The sequence below is a fragment of the Dermacentor albipictus genome, chromosome 2 (genome assembly GCF_038994185.2).
Source record: "Dermacentor albipictus isolate Rhodes 1998 colony chromosome 2, USDA_Dalb.pri_finalv2, whole genome shotgun sequence".
NCBI lineage: Eukaryota > Metazoa > Arthropoda > Arachnida > Ixodida > Ixodidae > Dermacentor > Dermacentor albipictus.
Window position 1 is genome coordinate 92,582,085 of NC_091822.1, and position 25,951 is coordinate 92,608,035.

At 46.1% G+C, this 25,951-nt stretch overlaps 1 protein-coding gene across 4 annotated transcripts in view; it reads left to right on the top strand.

The window, feature by feature from the left end:
- Positions 1 to 25,951, top strand: part of LOC135902760 (neprilysin-1-like) — a 108,858-nt gene that overhangs the window by 80,378 nt on the left and 2,529 nt on the right. For all 4 annotated transcript variants that reach the window (XM_065432988.2, XM_065432990.2, XM_065432989.2 and 1 more), the window contains 2 exons: positions 6,553 to 6,785; positions 22,422 to 22,562. In XM_065432988.2, the coding sequence (XP_065289060.1) occupies positions 6,553 to 6,785; positions 22,422 to 22,562 (374 nt within the window). The remainder of the gene's footprint in view (positions 1 to 6,552; positions 6,786 to 22,421; positions 22,563 to 25,951) is intronic.

Sequence of the window (25,951 nt, forward strand, 5' to 3'; positions counted from 1 at the left end):
AGGGCCAGGCAAGGAGACAGAATCTTTCCAATGGTACTCACTGCAGTCTTGGAAGAAGTGTTCAAGCTATCCAACTGAGAAGGTTTACGAGTGAGGATCAACGGTGAATATCTCAGCAACCTTCTTTGGCAAACTCCACATCCTGTTCAGCAACACTGGGGACGAATTACAACAACTGATTGAGGATCTTAGTGTTAGAGAACGGTTAAAGAATAATTTGGAGACAAATATAATTTTCAGTAACTTGGCAAAGGAACAATAGTTTATGATCCCATGTAAGCCTATAGAGTACGTTATGGAGTACGTTTATCTAGGTCGAATAATGACAGGGGGCCCTAATCATGAGAAGGAAACTTGTAGAAGAATGAGGATTGCTTGGAGTGCATACGGTAGGTATTGCCAGATCCTCAATTGGAGCTTACCACTATGCTTGAAAAAAAAATAGTGTACAATTGCTGCTTTGCACCAGTGGTAGCTTATGGAACAGCAGCTTGGAGGTTGAGAATTGAAGCTCGAGAGCAAGATAAGCACCGCGCTAGGAGCGATGGAACGAAGAATGTTTGTCTTAACATTTCGAGACAGAAAGAGAGTGCTGTGGATCAGAGTGCAAATGGCAATAGCCGATATTCTGATTGACATTAAGAGGTAGACAGGTGGACAAATATGTCTGAGTAAGACAAGGAGATGTATATTCGGCGTGAGCGTGTGAGTGTGACAACGCCAGCACGACGACGGTCTCGGCGATCATGTTACGCCGGCAGCACGATTTATACCTTGGCGATTTGACGCGAGCTGAGGACAATTTATTGCTGCGATATACATAGGTACTAGACGAGCAGTAAAGGAAAGATCGGACAGTGATGTTTTCATCCCTTACGTATCATGTGGCGCATATTGAACCAACGAAGGTATTGGCTCTCCGTAGACATATCTTTAAAATGTGTAAGTCGGGTCGATCATGAACGTTGTACAGCATTGAGCAGCTTATAGCCAGCGTTAGTGGCTAGAAGAGAAGCAACAGGGAATCTGGGCCGGACCCGGAAACGATACAATCTTGCACAACGTCTCCAAGCGCGAACAGCCAGGAGAAAAGAGCGCCAGAAACTGGCACGTGAGCCCACGTCCAAACGCCAAACTTCTCAAGTACCTAGTTAACTTTGGTCCAAAAGGAGCAAGCGTGCGGTCGTGGCATAGTGGTTAGAGCATTGGACTGCAGTGCTGAAAGTCAGATAGTAGTTTCCACTGTCGGTAAAGTATTTCCTTTCATTGTAGAGGTCGGCCCCGAAGTGGCACGCGAGAGAAATTGCCTACCTTCCGCGAAGTACATCGAATAACTCAACGGTGGTGTCGGTTTCGAATGGCAGCTGAAGAAAGTCGTTGCAGGAAATGTAATGAGACAAATGACGAGTCATGTGATACGAAGTCTATTCAAGGCAGAGGACAATTAATTAGTAGTCAATAAGAACAGAATGAAAAGAAAGGAGAAAAGACGTCTAGGTTACGTGCAATGACACAATACGCTAAATAAAGCAGCTGCATTGCGACAGGTCGTGCTAATAAAGCGTGTTTATTTGAAAATGTATATCGTGCCCCCCCCCCCTTTCCCACGGGCATGGGGCTAAATCACGTGACGCGAAAGACTGCAAATTAATGAGCTGGAATGTTCTGACAATATGCTCTTGGCATGTGACCAAATAAATGATTTGCACGAGCCATGCGCCGTCTCACGAACCACGAGCTGAAAGACCACCTCCCACATGTATTACCAATCTAGTATTGCTCTTTCTACGCAGACACCTTGAATACCAGGCGACGTGCTGTGCCCTGACACGTAGTTTGCATCGCGTTTCCAGTGAGGCAGAGCGAAGCTTCGAACTCCGACGTTCGATAAACGCTCGCATCATGTGACAGGCATTTGCGCAGTATTCGCAACGGTTTATGTTCTTCGCCTCCGAGTAGTGCAACGTTTTTGCCTACTAGAGTGTGGATTTCCCACTTGTCGAACCGTTTTTGTGAGCCGCCAAGTTGTATATACCTGGTAGCGAAGATTACATGGGATCACATACGTTCTAAGCATGGCGGTTCATCGAAGGTTAATGGGCTTGACGTCATCTATTTGACGAAACGACACTTCTGGGCGAGCAAGAGGTTGCGTAGGCTGCATCATCGACGCCGTTACCACTGAGTGCGTGAAACATATTGGGAGTTCTGAAGAACCTGTGTGTACAACAGGGTTTAAATGTGATATAACAATATAAATGCATGACATTCATTCGTGCATTAGAAAAGCTATGCTTGACTTATCTGACAGATAGTGGTGAGGCTGCGGTCTCTGTTGGCATTCATGCTCGCTCCCTATTTGTTTGCAGGGTGTGTTTGGGCACTACTGTATAGAAATGGTTCACCTAAATTTTGTTCCAGGTGCTACACTGCCCCAGAATTATTGTTAGGATCCCGTTTACAATAACTCTACAATACTCCGCTCGAGCCTGCCGCACTTGTAGAAGATTGAGGCTCCTGCGCTTGCAGCAGTCTCCCACGCTTGCGCTTCCTATGGACATGTTGTGCCGTGGTGAAAGGAGTCGGAATTCCTCTGCCTTGATTCTTGAGTCTCTTCGCGCCATTTGTGGACCCTATGCGCCATTTGCAGGCCACACTAGCTTGGTAACATATTTTTTTTGCAACACATGCGCACTTGTGGGCTTTAAGGCTCTTTATGAGCACCGGTTTGAGCAGAATGAATTACACCTACTATGGCATAGTGAGCTCTCTCACTGGCGGCCGTACGCGCTCGGGTCTACAAACGTGTTGCTAAGCTCTGCCTCTTTGAACGCGGAGTGACCGGCTAAATTTAGCTCCAATAGCGTCATACTTGGCGCGACAACGTCACCATCACGGCACACTACAAATGCATGATCGAAAATCGCAGTTTTTTTTTTTCATCTACTCAAGGGTACAAAATTAAGGAGCACGGGTAGTACGGCTGTAATGATAAAAGTGATAATAATATGTCATCGTTACTTTCTTGAGCGTTTAGTCAGCGCCAGGACTTGAACAATTTGAAACACGTTACACGTGAAAAAAAAAATCCTGCTCTATTCCCTAAAGAAAGGTTCTGCAGGCGCCCTATGACGTAAAGCTATTCGGGCCTATCTTTATTCTAATCTCCCGACGGTAAATTTACGTGGCCACCGACGCAAGCATCTCGTCGTGAACCACAGCGCTGTTTGAAAAGCCCAAGGAAACGCGCTCCTCGTTTAGAGGACGTAACTTTTTTGCTTTTAAAGTGAATACTGTTGCCTACATGGAGCAGATTTCCTTATCGATTTGACTGACAAGAGGCGAGGAGCACGCACAAGTGGAGATAGATTCGATGGGGCCGAGCCAGAGCGGCGAAAGCAGACAACCGGCTGAAGAGGCTGGTGCCGTTTCTGTGATTGATGGGCTTTCCCTTACTAAGCTTGCGGCGGCCTGTCGACAATTGTGGCGCCGTGCAACGGAAGGTTTAAAAGGCCGGTAAAACGTATCCTCAACAAAGAAGAGTTGGCAGCACGATGTCGTATGTGTGTCGAAAGGGCTCGATAACCTCAAACCACAGAACTGCAAGAAACGATAAACGCGAAAAGTGTGTTATACGTAAATAAACCCTATCTCCCCGCCATGTGTTAGTAACCAGTGCCTGAGCAATAGGCGGCAGCCATCTTCTTTTCCTTTCGCGAGGGGCCAGTCTCCTGCTAATCAGAAAGATATCCAGATTTATTAGGCATATTAATAGATCTTTAACGCGTACACGTCACTTTGACCCTGTGTGTTTTCGTGGTTTGTTGACATCGCGTGACAGACGGGCGAAGTGGGCGGAGCCCGAATACGCTTGAACATTGGCAGAGTATTGTGGCGAAAAAGTCATTGCATGAGAAATAGTTTTTTGTTTTCGCTTGGTCTAGTCATGCATAATCAGTATGCACCCATCATATCAGATAGGGTGCTTTCGCGGTTTTCGTGACATCGCCTCAGAGACAGGTGAAGCGCGGATGGTACGAAAATTGTTTGACCAATCATGTAGGGCTGATTGCAGATTTGTAGTGGAAAAGTTTGGAATAGCATTTTGTTATAGCGTCCCAGATACAACGCCTGGTGGAAATATTTAGTAATCTAATTCACCTTGGTGGCACCGGTTTATCCAGCAATGTTTGGGATTCCGCGAACCGTTCCAAGGTGAACCAAAGTGATGGTATTGAATAGCTATGCGTGTGTGGAGTCGGTACAGGACGTGTGTGTGGTCACAGCATCACGACGAAAACGTCGAAGACGATCTTATGATAGCACGAGCATTTCTATGCCAGCCCTTCGACAGGAGCTTACAACGTGACAATGTTCGGTTTTACAAAGGTAGCGGAGGAGCTCAAGCGAGACTAGCGCAGATTGTGCTGTCATAAGCGATTGCGTTTAATACAACAGTACCTAGCTATCACTAACTCATATGTTGTACGTCAAAATGTTGATGGAATTTCATTCCAGCGAAGAAATGCCAAAACATGATTAACATGGGCGACAATGAAGTCGGTACACGTAGCAAGGCCGCACACACTTACGTAGCATAAACTACTACGAAGGAAGTACGGCGGAAAGTTTCTCAGTTCTGGAGATATAGAGTGCAGTGTAACACGAAGCCTAGAAGTGCGAGATGTCGGAGGGAGCGAAGAGAAAATGGAATGCAGCGCAGACGCCGAGTGTTTTGAAAGAGCCGGCTTCCCATGTTAGGCGAGAAGAATGCGTGCGATGGTGGCCTAGTGGTAAGAGCATCGGACTGAGGCAATGAAATATAATATTGAAAGGCCCATTATTTGTTCTGGTGGACGCAAATTACAGCTGTATTACTAATTGGGCGCGATGAGCGTCTGGAGCCTTCAGTACCGAATGAGATGCAGCGGAAGGCCAGCCGCGCACGTGTCACACGGACACCTATAGAGAGCACATCACTTCTTTGCGGGCCACAAGAAGCTGACCGCGCAGCGCCAGGGCTTCCCGAAGCTGGAGGTGCAATCGGTGGGTTACGCCTCACCTGATGTGTGGAGGACATTACCATCTAATGTGATTTCAGGGAACTGTGGTTTTACAGTTCTAGTTCGTTAAACACCCGTCCCTTTTTTAGCGATAAGGTCGACATTCACTATAATGCCACCATTATCGAGTACTCTTCCAGCACGCGATATCTACCGAGTACGTCGCTATTGGCGAAAGCGCTAATAGTTAAAGAACCGATTACATGGGAACTGTATATGGCAGCGCAGGCGATGACGGTGCAAAATCGGCCAACGACATTAAAAACAAATGCAGCCGCTTTAGAAGTATATTCTTCTATATATGTACAGATATATGTGTCCCACTTCCTATCGCCATAAAGCCATTAGAAACGGCATCAACATCAATGTTAAGGATATATTCGGCCTTTGCAAAACTCCAGCGAAGATCTGTGCAGAACAAAAGGTACTTGCGAAGAAATTACGCTGGAAAACAAACGGTACAGCGCACTTAATAAATTCCTGGAATACGGTTTCAGTTTCTGACTGCCCATTTCGAAACAACAATATGTTTGTTTAAGTAAACTAAAAAAACTGGTAGTGGCTTAGTTAGGTTATGCCAGGATACACGTCGCAAAAGCTAAGGCATAGCATGGTTAGCCTTGGTTAATCTTGATTGCTAGTCCAGGTTAGTCTGGTTGTCTAGCTATGTTGCGGTATTTAGCCAATCGTTTGGCGCATTGTTCGTCTGTATCCTGGGCGATTTGTTTCCTCGTCATCTACTTCCGATGTCGACTCCTGGCCTCCTCGTGTTCATCAGAATTGTCGCAGTCCATACTGCCGCCTCAACTGTGGTTGCGGCGCACGCGAGCTCTTCTTTTCAATCCGACATGTTATCATTCATGCAACGCAGCTGGCGACGCGAGAGGAGGCGAGCGCAATGACGAGGAACGCGGTCTGACGTCATACCAAACGGCGACGGCGGAAAGGCGCGGCGCTGCGCAGAGGCAGAAAACATGTGGCTCGGTGCTACTAGTCACGTATGCGCAGTAGTGACTAGGGAGCAGGCGGGAGTGAAATATCCGGGGAAATGCGCGCGTTGTGACGTCATGTTCCTCCTCGGAGCACCACCACGGCGAAATCGCAAGTTCGCGGCCAGTAAAGCTTTCGCGTTATTAATTTTGAATTCGTGGCAGGGTTAAAATGCTTAGAGAGGTAAATGGACATTTTTAAAAACTCGCTAGCCTGAGTAAATTAACGCCCCTTCAAATAAAAAGTCGTTAAATTGTGTGCGAGATCTAAGTTGGAATATGACAGGAATTGTTTTTCTGCCCTTTCTTTCTTATGAAGTTGCTTTTTTTCCTTCTTTTTAAATTCCTTTCTTTACACCTTAACAGGGAAAAGGATTTTACTTTTAATATAAGCCTAAGCTACGGAACTTCGCAGCAGAATGGTTTTGCTGCAATGTTTTGATTTTACCAGTAAGAGGTTCAGTTCGGCGTCAGATATTTTTTCTTTTTCCATGCCGCAGAGCAATACCCGGATGCACTCCCGGACCAACTTTTTCCCGTATGGATCAAGGCCCGCTCTCTCTCATCCCACAACATGTGGGCCGACCAGACATCATGGTTCTACGATGAATCGGTGCTGAATGCCTTCTATAATTACCTCCACAATACTCTTGTTGTTCCGAGGGCCTTACTATTGCGGCCCTTCTTTCGTCCTGTCGGACCACTTGGTCTGAACTATGCTGGCCTCGGTGCGGTAAGGATACAGATATTCTGTTGTTAGACATTGCACAAGCTGCACTTATGGGAGTGTACTAACTTCTCAGTTGCTCTTTGAAGCGCGAGTAAAAATAAAACTATTAGTAATCAACATCACCCTCTTCCAATTTTTGTGCAGCTGCAAGACCGAAGGTCTCTCCTAGCGATCTCCATTATCCCTGCCTTGTGCTAGCTTATCTTAGAATGTGCCACTAAACTTCCCGATTCCATCCCGCCATCTAATTTTCGGCAGTCGTCGGATGCGCTTTTCTTCCCTTGGCACATTTTATGTAAATTAAATTATCATTAGTTGTCTGCCCTAAGTATTCCATGGTCTACGAAGCTAAATTTATTACTAATAAGTTCTTGTAGAGCCTGACTGCCCCTGCTTTTTGTTTAATTCAAACGGCAAATTAGCCCCAGGCTGCGCCACGCGTAAACAGCTGACATTTTAAACCAAGTGCCGGACGCCCTTCTTTTCGAGGAAGGCCCGTCTCACTCTGGATGGGCCGACGTCAGACACACAACTGCACCTGCGTAATTGACATTGCTGAAACGTCACTTACCATGACACGTGACATACGCAAATCTTGTAGGCTACGACCGTTATCTGTCTGACGCAGTGGTTCACTTGACGATATAAAGTTGCTAGTTCTCACGTCGTGCATTCGTGCGCGCAGAAAGCTAAACTGTCTCCTAATGTGCTTGCAGTGTGGTGTCCATTTCAATGTAGTGCGCAAGCAGGCAAACAACAACGCAGGCGTGCTCGTGCACAGCCCGAAGCCACACAGACGCAACAGCACGCGCGCAGGACCGTCATCGGAAGTGGGCCGCACAGAAGGAACACGAAAGAAAATAAAGAAGGCGGGATCCTTCACCTGTCCGTGACGCGGACTTCCCGCTCCAGTTTGAGTTAGAGCAGGGAAGCTATTCCGCTTAAGAAGGCTGGAAAGAGAAAGTGGAGTCAGCACCTAAGTTGACGGTGAAGCAGGCCTCCTGAGATCATGAGTTCGTCATACTTCAAGTATTTTTCTCTCTGTTATCAAGGCACCAAAAATTATCTGGCGGTTTTACCCGAGAGGCTAAACGTTGGTTGAGATATCAAATTCTTAGACAGGTGTCCGTAGTGAGGATAGTAGTTTTGTCGTAGTATAATCTTCTGTACATTTGCCTACTAACGAAGTTAACGTGCTTGGTGTCAAGCGCGCACAGTACGACATAAACACGTCTCACAGGATGACCGCGGACACTCGCTGTCGGAACGCTCGCGTGCGACAGAGCGGCAGCAGCAGCCGGCAAATTGTTTTTCGTGTTGCCTCTCACTTCAACGCGGAATAAGCGGCGAGAACTGAGCCGTCGTTTCTGCATGTTTATAGGGATTATATGGAACACGTAGAAAGTTTCTGTGGTGTCCTGCGATAACAGATTACCGCAGCGGCAATAGTATTTGGAGAATGGTGCTAACACGATATTAGTGATGACTATCGAATGTGCAAAGCTTGCTTGCTGCCTAGTGTTACTGTACGTGATTACTGTATACACAATTTCTTGAACGTCTTGAACTCACGCCCAATATATGTGACTTGCTATCATTGTAAAATATGCGCCACTTAACTACAGCATCTACAATACAACATATGTCCTATGGTCAGAGAGCTTGGTACGCATATTATACTCAATGCTTCCAAGTATACGCAGAGAACGGCATGTGCCACATAGTTCACATTTGTTAGACATTGCAAACGTGTGAGTGGCAATGGATGGTTAATGCGCCTTGGGTTAGTTACAGGATTAGCAGTGAATTACTTCATACTCGTCATATGCATATATCCAGGTGACATCTGTAGGAGGTTGTTTCAGTGTCTCTGGGGAACTGAATGTACAAAGTTCTGCGTCATGTGTGATGGTCAAGAAAAGGGGAAATTGTGTGTGCTCGATACAACTTTTACATGCAGTCACTATTGATACTTATGAAAGTTTTATGCAGATTAGCCCTCAGAGAGTTAAATTTGGCTACGACATAACATCTGGTGGCAATTGGTAATAGATCGTGCACGATGCCCAGCTTACCGAACGCTTAATCGTGCGCGAATAAGCAGCAATACTGCTTCAGTACTGCCGCTTTTGTACTCGTGGATCAGAGAATACTAATATCTCCCGCACCTAGTTCCGCCATATCGGAAGGGTACCAAAAAATAAATCAGCCACGACGCGGGCAAATGTCTTAAAATTGGCAAAATCATAACTGAGACGTGTTATCGCGATCGCCAGAAATATCTGTCATTTTTGTCGGTCTTGCGGCTTGAGGTCACATCTTCATAACTTGATCGCCCTTTAGAAGACAGAGCACCCAGAGGCGAATAATTTTGTTGTTTTGGCGCTGGGGCATAACTTCCATGATTGTATTATTTTACTTGTCCGATCAATTGGATATTGGGACTGTGCAGTGCCATTCTAAATCAACAGATTCGATGGACAGCTTAATGGTACACGTGCTTTAGTCGTCGGTTGTGTTAACTTGTAGTACAAAGCAGCCGCGTCTTCCGCATTAAGATATAGGCTTCACGGCTCTGATAAAGAAACCAGCGCAAGATGCTCGGCTTCCTCCGACTTAGGTCATACGCACGGCCATTATCCAATTTTTCAATGAGAGAGGCGGCTAACGCTGCCTGTTTAGTCATCAAGGTTGCACCATGAAACTGTAGCATTTCTGCACTATATTCCGTTTGTTCTGCAGGGGGATCAAACAGGATGGGTTTTGAGTTTCCCCATCAATATTAATACATATGCGCGTAATGGGTGGGGAAAGTTTTCATGAGATTACCTGCCACTGCTGCATGTTTCGTATTTTGGCTTTACATTGACATCGTCTTAACACCTGCGGCATGGTGTCAACTGTGTCCTCACGATGAGGCAACGAAGAAACGGCAGTTCTGACGCGAAATGCGTGGCCATAACGCAACAAAGGAGAAACGCGCGGCCAAAAGAGCGATGGCTGCGTGCGACGCAAGAGCATCGAGCGTGGAACCATTCGAACGGGAGCTGACTGATTGGCCAATAGAAATGAACTTGGTTAAAACACGTTGGCGGGCTAGTTGCTTAGAATCCATGGTAGAGTGTATAGGCGCGGCTGGACCAGGACGTAGAAATAAACAGACACACAGACACAACGCTTCACTTTCAACTATACTTGGTTAAAACACGTTGGCGGGCTACATGGTTAGAATCCATGGTAGAGTCTATAAGCGCGACTGGACGAGGACGTAGTTGAAAGTGAAGCGCTGTGTCTGTGTATCTGTTTCTTTCTACGTCCTCGTTTAGTAGCACTTACGCACTCTACTATGGCCATTAGAGTCACGGCTTTCTTCGAACGGGCATCCTGTGGCCATGCGGTCCTGGTGAGGCCGATGACTCGCTCTGCGCTTGCTGCCCACCCAGCGATCGGCGACCTGTTGTCGCAGTGGCGTGGCTTCATGTTTGATCGAAGCACCTGGTGGCTACTGGTGTTCGCAGCCTGGGCAAAGCAGACACCCCCCTGGGGAGTAGGTGATTCTGTGTGCTCGCATTCTTTGGCAACAGTGACTGCCTAGCCACTGACCTGTACTGCGGCGGCCTGGTTTTGTCCCGGTCTGCTGTACTTCTCGTACTGCTGCCGAGTCACGGTCCGGTACAACCCACATCGAGAGGTACCGGACGTCTGTCTGCGTCGCGGTGCGCCCACCACTACAGCCGCCACGCAACCACGATGACACACACGCGAGTAGGACGGTCGATGTGTGCTTATGCGCTTTATGGATTCGAGAGGCGTTCGAGGATTCGAGAGACATTCTACACTAATACGATTATCACTATTCAGCTGTGCCCGTGTAGTATAGTCTGCGCTGCACGTACAACGCACCTTACTGCCCTGTCAATTATTAAAGATTCTGGGCCCACATTATCTAATTACAACCAGCACTAAGTTGTATATTTGTATGCTCGCTATTTTTCAGGGTGTTCAATCAGCTTCAGAAAGCGGCGGTCACAGTCGCAATGTCCAAACGTCCAAACAATTAGTATTGCGCTGCGCACAACTAACATACTGTACTCGAGTAATGCCTCAAACTTGCCACCTCTACATTCATAAAAATCATCTTTAATGGTTCTAAAAAAATCTACGATTCTAAGTCATTTCTGCGAATCCTGCTATTCAGCATGCGATCCAAGGTGTAATTGAAGTCGCTCTGGGTGAGTATAGGAATAAAGAACTATTTAGTTTATTTCGAGTTCCGCGCTTAGTGACGGCATTTATTCAACATCAAGTAGAAGTTTAATCACCTTGGAAGTTTTCCGATCAGTTGTCTTTGTCATCATATTTACCCTTATAATCGCCATCATCAGAATCGTTATACCTGCTATTTTTGTCATTATCAGCGTCATAGCCATCACGTACGCTGTGATTGGAATTGCACATTCCCAGTGGCCCCAGGGTAACATACTCAGTGGCGCATATCCGTAGCCCCACGGGCACATAGCGGTGACGCATACCCAGTGGCCCGTACCTAGTGGCGCAAACGCAGTGGCAGCAGCGGCACTTACTTTTAGACTGCATTATTCCCGCGGTAGGTCCCCGAAAGAGTCCCTACCAACACAAGCTAAAAACAGCGGACCTTCTACGAGAGAAGTTATGGTAACATACTAAATCATTAGGCAGTTTTAGTACTGCGTACCTTTAGTGTTATTACTGGTACATTATCGTAGTACGTCACTGGCCGCGCATGCTGCTCTCGTTGTTCAGTTTTTTTTTTTCGTGCTTGTCTTCGTTTTTTTACTTCGTTTTCTCAACATGGCGGTGACAAATGCGGCCAGCGGAAGGCTCTATTTTTCGATGGCCTAGAATTTGGGTTTGCTGCGTAATGTCAGCGCGAAAAATGCATTTCTCGAGCCGTCGTGATGGGAATCGATTGCCGGGTGGAGAATTGCAGTGAAGTGTTTTTGGAAGCACACGTTCGAAATGCGGCTACCCCTTTGCACTCTGAAAAGAGATTCGGCTAGCATGTTCCGATTGGCTTAGCTCAGTTGTACTCAGCAAATGCTTTTATTTTGCATCTTCCAGATGGCGCAACGGGCGCACGTTAACTGTTCGATTCTCAGACACGTGGCAGCCGGGGACTCCTTTCGATTTCGACCATCTGGCATCCCTTATTGTGCACTCGAATCTGAGTACACGAGCGTTTTTTGCGTTTCGCTCCATCGAAATGCGGCTTCCGCGTATGGAATCCAATCAGCGACCCGTAGCAAGGCCACAGCCACAAAGCTACCGCGGCGGGTGGAGAAGTGTTGATTTAGTGTCCGGCTGCTTCCGTAGCGTCATTTAGACGCCTTGATAGCGCGGTGTTGAATTGGCAGGCCCTGCGTCAGATGTACCATTGCCTCCTCTATTGTTTTCTTTTCAATACCAGCGCAATCGCTCGATCTCCAGAGGGGGCCGTTGGTGCGCCTTAGTTCAGTGAGTGGCCGCGACATGACGCTACCGAGATGGTACTGACCAAAACCATTTGATAACTTGAAACTGGCGATGCTCTCCTGCCGGCGGCGTTTTTCACCTCTATTCTCCTCGCGCGCCAGCTGCGGGCGCTGCTCAGGGCACGCTCTTTCTCCTTGGCTCCCGCGGACCGGGTGCATTATTCCAAGGCAGCGCATAATTTCGGGACAGTTGTGCGCCCCAATGGTGAAGAACACTTTCGAAACTTGTGATAACAGCATCGAGAATGCTGAAGCTAGCGTTTATGAGGGGGCTGGTTTCTTATCAAAGCCGTATGAATGAACCATATTGATGTTAAGGTGCTTTGAGGCGAGTTTTACATTCGACACATTTTTTTGTACCACGTGATAAGATGCTTTACTTTGTGCATCAGATCTAGCACTGCTTGTGGCACATCCCTCTGTTATTCTTTCCATTACTTGAGCGCGCATGTGCACCGCAATTATTTTATACAGCATGCCTTCTTATAATGAGTTAGCCACGAGTGCATCGTCCTTCCAAGCGTTTTTCTCACTGTGAAAGTAGCGTTTGCACTGTTGTCTTTTCACTGAATAGTACGGTTGCTCAATTCAAGTGCGTGCAAGCGTGTGCACTCATTTGAACACAACTTGCACACTGTCTCTGTCTCTGAGAAAACTGAGTAATAGTCGTCACCCACTCATGCGTGCGCGGCAGCCCACTTCACAGCATATTCAAGAAATGAACTAACAAAATATGGCGACTAGCTTGCGCTAATGTTCCGCAATACCACGGGTATACTTGTCATTAATTTGTTCGGGGCCTGCATTTATTGTATCTGAGTGACGCACACATTGAAGTAAGATGGAAAGAGAGCTCCTATATAAGCTGCTATTTCGATTTTGAGTAAAACAGGTAGCGGAGCTTAATAATCACGAAAATGCGATCGAGAGGCTGTATTGCAAGTAATGGCTCACAGGTGAAAGCATAACCTATGGTGCTGCATTTCTGACTGAATAACAGTTGACGATATGCGAGGTGATGGAGTCGCAGCTTAGTATTCGGCCTACTGATGACAACACCACTTTTATGCAACGTAGGAATTGTCGCAGCAAAATCGCTGATGAGCAGAATGGAAGAAATGAAAAAATGAAGAATTAGGGGGAGCTTTGATACGATCAATAAGTAAGGTGCCTTACCTAGCAAACATCGCTGTTCTTTGTGGGAACAAGTTCTTTCAGCCAATGTTATGCAGCCACCAATTCCTGCGCAAGCCGTCACGCTTTCCTTGTGGTATTGTGAAAAGAATGCAGAAACTACACTCGAGCTGTCTAAGTCATAGCCAGAAATTTAAGCTGTTCATGTGCAAATTTGTGTTGCCAAGGTGTCCCATCTCCAAATTTAAGCTGGCCGATCCCCAGATTTCAAGTTGACCCATCTCAATTTCAAGTTGGACAGCATCCAAATTTCGGTTGGCCCACGCTCAAATTTTAAGTTGGCATGCCCCCAAATTACAGTTGGCCCACACCAAATTTTCAGTTTAGGCAGCCGCCAAAACGGAAAACTAGCTAGGGAGCGTAGCTTCAAATTTAATTTGGCGCACCCACAAATTTAATTTGGCCAACCCGCGAAATTCTAGTTGGCATACCCGAAAACTTCAGTTGGCCTACGTTTATATTTCAAGTTGGCGAACCGCCATGTTCAATTTGGCCCATGCCCAAATTTCAAGTTTGTCCAACCTCAAATAAAAGTTGGCCCACGCGACATTTGAAGTTGACCCACACTTGAATTTCAACTGGCCCACCTCCGAACTAGAACTTGACACAAAACCAAAATCGAGGTTGACTCAACCCATAAATTTCAATTGGCCCACCTCCCCACGAACGTTCTAAGGAGCCCTATTTATCCCTACAGGTATTACCTTTATATTTCATTACTTTACATTATTCCTTATCGCGTATAAAGCTATAACTCATGTCGATTTGCACTAGTAGAATGATTACCTGACTTATCTTTGCTAATTACGTATTTTTCTACAGATGAAAGAGATGACATTTTCTCGCATGACAGGACTGCACTACCCGCTAAAGAATGCGTGTGCATTAAACTGCACAACCATTTCCAGGCTTGTCGCTGCAGTTTTATGTGCGACAGCACGGCATAGCGCCAGCACAAAACCGCAGGAAACAGATCGTGCAACGTTCGCTGCTCCGAAGCAGTGAAGCCAGGGGGAAAAATGGTGCCAACGAAAAAGAAAAAACAAGCAAAACGCAAGACGCGCGCGTTTCCTAGGGCAAGCAGGGAGACTAATCGTCATGCAGAAAAACAAGCGCGAGACCGCTTCCCGCGGAAGACGGTGCCGCGGAGGTTACGCGCATGAGCTGAGGGGAGGTATGGAGGTGAGGCAAGAATTCAAAAACTAGCGGTACTTTCAAATTATCAAGGGACCTTAAGTACGACTTCTTGCCTCACGCGCGCGTCTGTGCGCCCACCGCTGCCCTTCCCGTGGAGAAGCGGTAGACGCTCCGTCCCTTCCTATATCACGCGTCTGTCAGATTTCTTCCATTGTGCCCGTTCCATTGTAGGTGTCTTTGCTCCTGTAGTGCGGCACTTTTGGCGTTTGCGAAATGCTGAAGTGGCGCTAGCTGGATCGACAGTTTAGGCGCTGGCGTCGAGGCCTCCTGCGACAGGTTTGTTCGCCGTTCGCAGCGGTCGTTCCGCCCATTGCCGTCTCTTGTTAGACGTATAAAGCGCTCTATGTTGCCACGTTTGTGTTCCGTGGCCTCTTTCTTGGTTAAAATCTTTTCGCGCATGTAAATGATGCGTTCCGAGCCACTGACAAGCTGTCTTCCCTGCGGCAGTCAAACGGCATCGGTACTTACTCATGTATTTCTTGCCACTACATTTGGGTTACACCAAACGGTGCTTAAAGAGACTTTATTACTGTAACTACCGCTAACTTCTAATTTCATACTCCTGCTATACAGTTTCAGTGTCTTTCCCGGAAAATTCCAATGTTGCGACTAAGAGCCACAACACGATTTGAACACGCCGCCATGGTTTATTAAAGCAATGCCACCGTCACCGCAGGAGCGTCACGGTGACGCGTCCCCGTTGGTAGCGCGCGTAACGCCGCGGCGCTACGAATGGAGACGCCTCATCAGCAAATATCGCGTCTCTTCGACAGCGAGCGTGAGAACCAGCATGCTGATCATGAGGGTGGTGGAAAGAAGGTTTAGGCGGGATCATTGCGCAACACGGTTGAAGCCAGACCTGTCGGCCCAACACGTGATAGCACGTCAAAGTTCGCGGTCGGTTTTAGTGTGCCCGCTCTGAAGGCAGAGCCGCACCAGGGCAGCCGAAAAAGCGCACACTGAATAAGAACTACTGGTATAGCTACTGGGAAAAAAAGGTCTCAGCAAATCTCCGTTGTCGCTCCGTGACCTCGAGGGAATAAGTCATTTGTTGGGCTAACACTGAAAAAATATGTGGTCCTCGCGGGGCGTTTGCTTGCCAAGGCTGGCTGCACGACGTAATGCTCTCTCCTAACTTATTTCTTCCTCCATGAAAACGAGGGATATGGAGTGCGGCGCCACGGATAAATGCACAAATTAAGAAAGAATTTCATCCTCCGACTTCCGTCGTGAGGCAGCACCCATGTGGTATGGTCGCACAGACGAAGGAAAATGTATCGCACCCATAACCGTAAAGCAGGCGCGAACGCTAACTGACGCGGGAGAGTGGGAAAGGAGCGGGTGGTGAACGGTTGGATTGGCCGCATCTGGCTGGCATTGAAAAAAAATTGTGGCTGCATTGGTTGTGCACTTGCCGAATATCCGCAGTGTTTGTTTTTCAGAAATAGCAGACAAGTAGCCTAGCGTGCCTTAAATTTAAATGTATACAGTTTGTCCTCTACTGGTGCCCTGTCTAGTACACACTAAAAACAAAGAGAGTACCGGGCACTCTGTTGGAGGGAGTATCTGCTTGTCCCATAGTTCACTCTCTTTACGAGAGTAGATCGACACTCTGAGAGAGAGTAGGTCAACTCCTCCTCACAGAGTTTTGTTACTCCACCGCAAGGGAGTGCAGATTGCTAATACTCTTCCCAAAGGGACTGCTAGTACTCTTCCGTAGAGTGCTAATACGCTCCCCACAGGGGTAATAGTACTCCCCCGGACCAAGCGCTTCTACTCCGAACCGAGTACTTCTACTCCTCCATGCCGAGTGTTTTCACTCCCCGAAACACAGTGCTTGTACTCCTTCAGAACAGAGTGCTAGTACTCTTCCCAATAGTGTAGATGTAGATCCATGATCACGTTTGAAGAGATTCGCAATACTTACATTTGCGGAACATTTTATTACTTCATAAGCAGCTTGTGCACTTATACTTGGTGAATGGGTTGTAATCGGTAGTCGGCAGGTTACTCACATGAAACATTTTCTCTCTTAAAAGGACAAAATCTTTATTGATCAGTCACACGACAAACTGAATTAAACGTTGAGAAACATACTGACAAACACATAAAATCAGATTACAACGATTCCCATGAAATTTAGACCACATCTTGTAATAAAACAAGTATATTCTCTACAGTTTAGTCAGTATTACAGCCTAGAAATATACTTTAACTTCAATTGGCTCCTTATTTTTGAAAATAAACTATACAATGGAAAGTTAAACATAGAACAAACGTGTGCAAAGTCACAAAGTATTGACAGTACGGTCGAAGAGAAATATGCGCCACATTACTGGCCAGCAAACGCATTTCTGGCACAAAATGCGTGCACTTATGTGGCAGAGCTTACCAAATGAGCTGCTAAGCATGGGGCCCAATGTAGATAAATTGTACAAGAAACGTTTTTTTTTGTGTGCCATATTCTAAGACAGCCGCTCATTCGATAACTTCATGTACAGTGTACGGATGTTCCTGACTGAGCATACAGTGCATTTAGAAATTTGTTGTATATTCTCTTGTGAGGCCACAGGTCTAGCTAGCTTTGCTTACATTTCAGATAAAGTTATTCATGTATGGGCTGCACCCCATTGTTTATTAGTGTGTCTTGTTATTCTGCAGCAATATCCTGCCCTGTCTCAAACCGGTACAGAAGCGTATTATATTTCTTATTCGGTCGGCCTCCTCACGAAAGTAGTTTCCTGGTGCTGGTGGAATTCATGCGTTACAATTTCTCACAAATAAATAAAATTATATTTACAATATTATCTAGTGTGTAGCAAATCAGTACAAAACTGCAAGGAGCATAGGCATTAAAACCTTGTGCATCAAATTTCTTGTCATATATCATACCTTTTTATTCCCATTACGGTAAGGATGCTGTACCTCTGAGAAGCTGCTTCCATAATTACATGATCAATTATTGTGATTCCTTGAATATGCAATCTAACTCAAGTATAGCATGGCTTCAGCGTGAACTGAAAATCAGATGTGATGGATATGATGCATCAAAGGCGATTTAAGCATAAGTACAGGCAGGGAAGTGCACGAAAAAGACAAACAAAGAAGCAAAACATAGATTGACAATGGCACCATCCTGTTTCACATGTCCTTTCCATGCAGGTGGCTTTTGCAAGCCAGTATACATTTACTTGCACAATGAACCAACTACCTGAAACCAAGGTTTTGCTCCTACTGAAGTGGTTAAGATGCGCTAAAGTAAGAAAAATTATCGCACTTCACAGAATCTTCGTTTAAAAACAAGTACATGTGTGTCTGGAAAGATTAATGCATCTCCTCACTGTGCACTCTATCTTAAGTCCAGAAGGCTTTTGCTTAACACTACATGTTCACATCCACCTATTGATGAACAAGTGTTCTACTCCGATGCGGTCAGTTCTTTGCATTGAACGCATCTCAACCTCCACTAGCATATTTGTTTGGCAAATAGATTGGAGAAACGACAATTTTACATATTTAATATAATTTTTAATTCCAAGTGACTCTCCGGTTTCTAAGGTGTAAGGTGCGCACCATGGTGTACACAGATGCCTTAATTGATCTTTGCTTTCGCTTCTGGAGGCACAGCGGTTCTAATGGACTGGTTTCGTGAGCATACAGGTAAACGATAATGACTTTTTAAACAAGGGATTCTCTTCCCCCAATGCTTCCCCTCTCTGGAACCTAAAAGGAAGCCATAATTCTAAAATTAGGTGGAGAAAATAGAGAAAAAGGAAGACATGAAAATCTGCCAGCTTCATGTCAGCATTTAAAATACAGAATCACAGTGGTTTGTATTGGCACCCTTGCATTTACATGCTGGTAAATGTATGTAAGCACCTAACCAAAGATGAGCTGTTTGTTGCTTTTTATGATGAACACAAGCACTGTGCTCATTGCAAGTATGTATCTTATCACTAAGCAAATATGCAAGTTCATTGTGCCACTATTTTTTTATCACATGGATATATATGTTCAGAGGAAAGACAAAAAAGCAGTCACTCCTCACAACTAATCAGCTTTTATTTCAACGCGTTTCTAACTTTTCAATAACACTTGCTCCTATGCCTCCAGAGAGCATACTGGATTTGGAGTTTTGCATCAGAGACATTACTAAATATACTATGTTAAGATGATGGCCTAGAGCACGTCAGTGTTTGCATCGTGGTGTGACATACTGTAGTCCGATTTTGTTGACATTTAGTCAAATGGGACGCACAATATACCCACATTCTAATTTTCTTGTCTAAATTGCATGTCAATGCATTTTGATTCTTTGGCATGCACTCCTCTGCACTACTTGAAGTCGCGATGGGCTGGCTCTTTGACATCCTTGTGTCCTTGCAGCTGACTTCTTGCGTTATATAAAGCGGGTGCCTGAAAATGTAATGTGCAAAAGTCAACACGAGGACATGGTGTATAACAACATCAAGACAGTCATGGTCACGGCAATAAAAGACAGTATTAGCTCTTAGCTAAGACTTTCTTTTGCATGCATGAGAAACATCTAAATGACGGCAACAGTCCACTGCTAAATTAACTTAAATTTTTAGATTTAAACAAAAGAGAAATAACCGACAGGTCATCCTGGTTCGGCACCAAAATTAAAATACTCCTGCTAATAAATAGAGCATTCTTCATTGTCAGATGTCCTAGGTCTGTCAGTAGTCTGGTGTGTCGCAAGCACCACTTGTGACACATCCGAAGCACGAGCCCAGTGTCCCCCCCCCCCCCCGCACCATCTCTGGTTGTGCCACTGCTCAAGCCATAATTTGAGGATCATATCTGCAAACATGATGCTCAGTAGGGATGAAAATATAGACTGGATGTGCCTATAAGAAAGAGCAACATGGCTTGCTATGTCAAGCATACCCACATTTCAATAATAACAAGAAAGTTAACTGCGGCCTTCATTTAGGCTTACTAAAAGGCATTAACTTATTTTCATTTATGAGGTGCGCAATGGAGTTTGTTTTTCACAGACTCGACTACTGCTGCAGTTTGAAATCTAGCATTCTACATTTTTGAAGGCATGTAGAAGTTGCAGTTTGACCGCAGTTATAAGTTTACTAGATCAACTCTTTGTTTTGTGTACGACAGATGACTGGTAACACGGAATTAAAACAACGTTTTATTTTGATACTTTATTTCTCTACTAAATATATTAAAGTGATAAACACATTTTGATCTGCCATGCAGTAGCAAGATGCACACATTACACTTGTAACCCCATGAGGAAGGGTGATTAAGCGGTTCATATGACATAAATCGGAAACGCCAGCTAATATTTGCAAATGCACAGGCATATCCAAAACAATAAGCGTATGCAAAGCGCCCCTGCAATTGTAAATCCACACAGCAGTCCTTATACTCGATGCCGATGCATATCTATCTGCTTAACAATTCACCGAGTTCGTAGACACAATCACCCTTTCAGATTCACACCGTGCTCGAAAACCGCAACAGGAGACATAAAATCAGACATAAAATCACACCATTTCAATACACGAGCAAGATCAGTTCCGTCTTAGCTCTAAACGCCATGAGAGTGATTTAGTTGGCGACGGCGATGAGCGACGGTTTCGAGCGAGAAAACGGGCCGTCGCTTGAACAGTTCGCTCGGTTCTGGAAACCTAGAAAATGTCGCTCGTCTCCGGGAAGTGCTATGAGCGACTAGCCAATAGCGCGAAGCCGGCACTGGATGTATGTACATCGCTCAAATACTACCGATCGCCGCGCGGAACGAGCGAACGATAGAATTTTTACACGTGGAAGGATAAGAACCTTGTGCAAGACCTTCGGAAATATATTATGCTACGTTTTTACAGTAAAATACATCGACTAAATTACTAAAACATGCTTCAGACTAGTTTCGACGGGTGTTTACACCGGGGAGGCGTCGCTCAATATCATCGCTCAGACGGAGTACTGCATGTGTCCGACCAGCAAACCCGACAGCCAACTCCATCGCATCGCTTGTAGCTGTCGCGCGCAAGATTGCTTATAGGGGGTTTATACTGTATGCAGCATAAAACATGGATTCCTCATGCGTTTTCGGTAAGTTCAAGATAACGTGCCTAATTGACAACTTTCAGCATGGAGCTGAATGCCTGCAGCAAAGTTTCGAACTAGAGCTGGTGCTGCACGTAACTTCTGTGGTCGCAGATTACCCATGGGTGAGACACCGTCAAGCTCGCGCCTTATTTACAACGAACGAATGCCGCCAGCAAAATGACGCCTTCTGTCATATGACTCCTTATTTCAACAGCGTTTCGTACACAGTAGACTGCCAAACTGAATAAATTCAAACACCCAAACCGCACGCTAAGCACGCTCCGCATAGGCTCGGAATTATGGGCTGGTGACCAAACCATTTTAAGCGTCCTCTCGCGTGACGTCTTATTGAAAATACCATGGTTCTGGCAGCGTCTCCGATTTTCACAGCTCTTACGGGTAGCGACAAGTGATAAAATCACATCCAGTTGTAGCGACGGCTCGCTTTTTCGATTGGCATAGAGAGACACAGCGCGCTTGCCTAGTCCGTTGTCAATCGTGTCGGCTAAGCGCCGCGACGACTTCCCGGTGACAGCATGTCATATACGCAGAATGTGAAGTTAGAATGCACTTACCGTGGGGTATTTGTTGGTATATCCAACGAATGACGAACGACTGTCGTGCTTTCGCGGCGACACGAGATGGCTGACACCCGATCCTACTTGGATGGCATTCGTTGCTGCTCTCTGGACGGATCACCTTTCTCCGGTGCTGTGCTGTTCTGCGATGTTGAGCGCGCGCAGGGTGGAGCAACTCCGAGTGAAAAAGTAGAGCGCTCTCTACGCGTTTTTTTAACTGGGGCTGCCTGTCCTCTTAGAAGCAAAACAGCGTTCTTTGCTCAGTGCGCGTGAGTGATACATCGCCATGTTTGGGGCCAGCCTCCTACAGATGAAGCAGAAGATTACGCTATCGTTTTGTTCTCTATTGCCGCAAGAGTAGAACGGGCATTCTACTCTCTCTCTCTCTGAAGGGCAGAGTGAATAGCACATTGCACTTTCTCCTTGGTAAAGGAGTGAACAATGTATTTCAGTCCACTCGACATTTTGCGAGAGTAAAAAACGCTTTGAAGGGTAAATTGGCCGCTTCAGTCCTGCGATATCCTCCCAAATTTTAGAGTGTAGCACCTTCTGCTTGCCTTCGTAGGTCGCCTTTTTCTTCTCCTACCCTCTCCCTATGTATGCGAGCGAATAATCGAAAGGGTGTTATTCACTCGTGTCGTGACTGCGTCGGTTATAGCCATTCCCTGCCTCCTTTCAGTATTTACTCGCTACTATTATACTTACCTTTTCTCTTGACTGTTGCGCCTCAGTACAAAGGTAAGCGCTGCAATTTCTGCAATACTTTTGCGTGGCTCAAGGGATAATCACATGAGTTGAGAGGCTACTCTAGCGGGCAGTGTGATGACGAGATGGAAAGATCGAAAAGAGATTCTCGTGTTGTCTTCCATCTCGGCCACCTACGTCTGAACCACCTGCCGGCGCGGCGTGCAAAAACCAGCAGCTGCGGAAAAGTTGAAGGACCATTCGAAGCAAATTTTCGCTATGAATATTCTTCTTCCGTGAAATACGCTACTCAACTGCTTAGTTTGGTTTGTAGGCGCGTGCACTCATTTTTGCTTGCTTCTACAAAATTTTGCTGCTTCCAGATTATGGGCCACGAAATGATGCACGCATTCGACGTAGAAGGCATAATGTACAACGAAGAATACGAACCCTGGGATTCGATCGATATTATAAAGGAATACACTAAAAAGGCGGTGTGCTTGCGGCAATCGCACAGGTCGGTGGTGAGTAGATGAAATTTCGTACTTTACTAAAAAAACAAATTCTGTGGTTTTGCGTTGAGAAAAACATGATGTCATTACGCGGCACCAGTAGTGGGGGCTGTGCAATAATATTATACACCAGGGGAGGTATTCTGTAAGAGTCCACCTAGTGGACTGTCCATTTCGACCATTCATGATTGGCTGGGACCGCTCGTCTCCTCGCTCATACAGTTGTATCCAGTCAGCAGCAGCTGAAATGGACAGTCCACTCGGTGGTCTCTTACAGAATACCACCCGGGGGGTTCTTTAACGCAGAGCAAATACGCGGCACACAGATATTCTTGCCTTTCGCGGCCATATGAATGCGGTCAGCGCAGCCGGCATTTAATCCTGCTACCTCGTGCTTGTCAGCGCAGCCTTAAAAGGCACTAATAAACCACGGTGGGCCCTTTACCATAGAATGCCTTTGAAATTAGTCTAACGGTAAATGTAATCGAAACACAGTGCCTACAAGGGAAAGTATGCTTTCATATGCGGTTTGTGCGTTTCGGCAGAAGCGATGTTACCGAACAATTACAGTCCGCGAACGCGTAGTCAACAATATCTTTGCCTACCCGTTTTCCTAGACGATGACGTTTTATAATGACACTTGAAACATTAAGGCAATCTCATTTGAAATCATATTCAGCTTGTTTGTTTCTATTCGAGCGCTTCTGTTCCGAGTTATTCATCAGCAGCTTTGATACTCAGGCGGCGAATTTCGCATTCGCGGATTTGAATCCTGAAAACAAGGCAAGCTTGACAACGACGCTGCAGTGCGCTTCACGGGAAGGAAAAGAAAGTGCATTACTGCTTCTTTTAACCAGGCCAAAGCTAGAGCGCAGCTATTAAAAGCTTCGTTCAAGTTCCAAACAATGTGTCACGCAGTCATTTTCGTCCCAAAGAGGGGCGTGACGTACCAAGATGCACGCACCTACATGCGAAATTAGCAGACATGTTGTAAACTTTATGAAGGATATCTCAGAACGTGCAAATTTCCCCCAGAACATGTCTTGCGGCTAGAACGTCACCGCTACTCATAGAAGGAGCCTGTGTATCGTCGTTATCGCTACTTCTAATGAAGGTTGCGTGGCTGCTCTAGGAACTATATACATGTCAATTTGGACCCTTGTGCTGCTTTCAATGTGTCATTGAAATCGCTAACGACATTACCCGGCTTATCTTGCACTGGATACAGCTTTCCCTGTCCTATGCCCAGCTTTATTTTCACTTATTTTATGCCTGAGCAGTTTTTCAATGGTTCCTGGATATTTCCGACCGTATAATTTCGTGTATCGCTTATTATCTTCTGGTTTAGATATGTAACCGCTGTTAACAGTTCAGCGAATTCTGTCTGATCTCATGGTTAGACAGGTTCAAGAGTTGTCGTTTCTTCAGGTCCTTTATAATTTGAGCTACTTTTTGTACTGTTTATCTTGATGCCTTACCGCCCACTTCAGCTGCTCCTTCTGAAATGAGCCTTGTTATGGTTGCATTCATAACCTCTATGCTCTCATCATTTTCTAGCTCTAAAGCTGCATAGTTGTTTGCAAGCACCAGCCTAAATTTTCCTGAGTTTACCCTTACTATGTTTTGGGCGACCTGTTTCTTCTTGAATATTTTTACTCTTTCTCGCTCCAAATTGTGCGCAATTCAGAACTTATCAAAACTATAATGGATTCCCTTTCCTCTGCCGGAAACTTCAACATCCTGCACTCGGCTGGGATGGGCAGAAAATATTGTCAAGTTGAAATGACGGCTGACTACAGAGTAGCAATTACTGTGAATCGCGAATCTTACTCTGCATTGGAAGACAATTTACTGTGGAAGGAGGCAACGGCTAAGTTTCAGCAATTGCAGCTTAGCAGAGCTACTTCACTTCATAGCTCTATGCGAAGCTTTTCAGAGGTTGCCAAGTAGATCACCTCTGGTTACAGTGGTTGTGGTAGCGGCGACCAGAGTGAGCAATGCCTTATTGCCAAAAGAAAAAAGGCGCCGCTGTGATGTCGTCACAACGACTGCCCGATTGTAATTACAGGCGGGCTTGTCACGGAAGCGCCCGCTCTTGTCAGCCAGGTTGCGATCACAGTTTGGCCCAAGAGATGAAAGAACCACGGAGTGACACGATCTGTGCAATAGATTTCAACAAAAGTTGCCTGCTCCTCAAAAAGTAGACGCCCAAGCTCGCCCGCTGGACGCGCCTGTGGCTGCGGACAAAGAAAGTGGCAGAGCAGACCGGTAGGGGCTAGCAGACACGAGCAGGTATTGCCAGAAGCTGTACGATACGGGCATATGGGTGCCAGTGTGGATAGATAGCCACGTGCGATTGCTTAAGCGACATAGCTGAGGCGACGTTTCTCCTAGCAGCCCTCGTGGAATCTGTCTTGTTCAAGACCAACGGCGGCTTTCGCGCTCATTTCACGCGCTGCACTGCACTTACGCATGCACTTTTTCTTCTTTGATGTCTGTTGTGTCATGGCACTGACGTAAGAAATAAAATAGGAAAAGCCCCGACATCATGTAAAAACATGGTGAACATACATACATACATGGTCAACATACGCCCTCAAAAGAGTGCGTATGTTCAACTATGGTAGTGTGCTCTCTTTGCGCCTCCAATCAACTGGCTGGAGCTGACAGGGGCGAGCTTTGAACTTGCATTAATACGAGCCACCGGAAGTGTGTCCTGTCGACGGACGTCAGGGGTGCGATCTTGTACGCGTTCCAAAATAGAACGGAGGCGGTTCGTTCCACCGAGCCACATACGATTCGTCAATTTGAACCGTGCCGAACGCCATGACGTCAAGTGTGACGTGTTATCTGCTGTAAATCATTCTGTGTCGTCTGCTATCGGACGAACGGAACGGAACATACCGCCTATTTCGTGACGTAAAGAACGAACCGCCTCCGTTCTATTTTGGAACGCGTACAAGATCGCACCCCAGGAGAAAGCCTACGAAACTTCCCTAACAGTTTTAATGAGACGAACACGCTCCTGTGCCTTTCTGTCGCACATTGAAGAAGACGAATACCCGCGCCGTGATTACTTCCCTCTCTCTGTTGTTGACTGACGCACACATTCATACACTCTAAACACAACTTGCAACCTCGCACTACGCTCCAAAATCTCCTTGTCTCGCGAACGGTATGTACTGCGAGAAACACACGGGTCCAAAAGGCTTATTTAGTTTTTCAGAGGCCTAGAGCGGCACCTGGAACTTTAGGAGCGCGGTTGCTATAGCACCGTTCATGTTTCACACAGCAGTCCCCGTGCTACTCTGCGAAAAACACCACGTGACTTACGCCACACTCTCTCCAATTGACCCTCGCTAGCCGGGGCCTATTCTAGGCTTCCTTTCCTCATGTGTCGT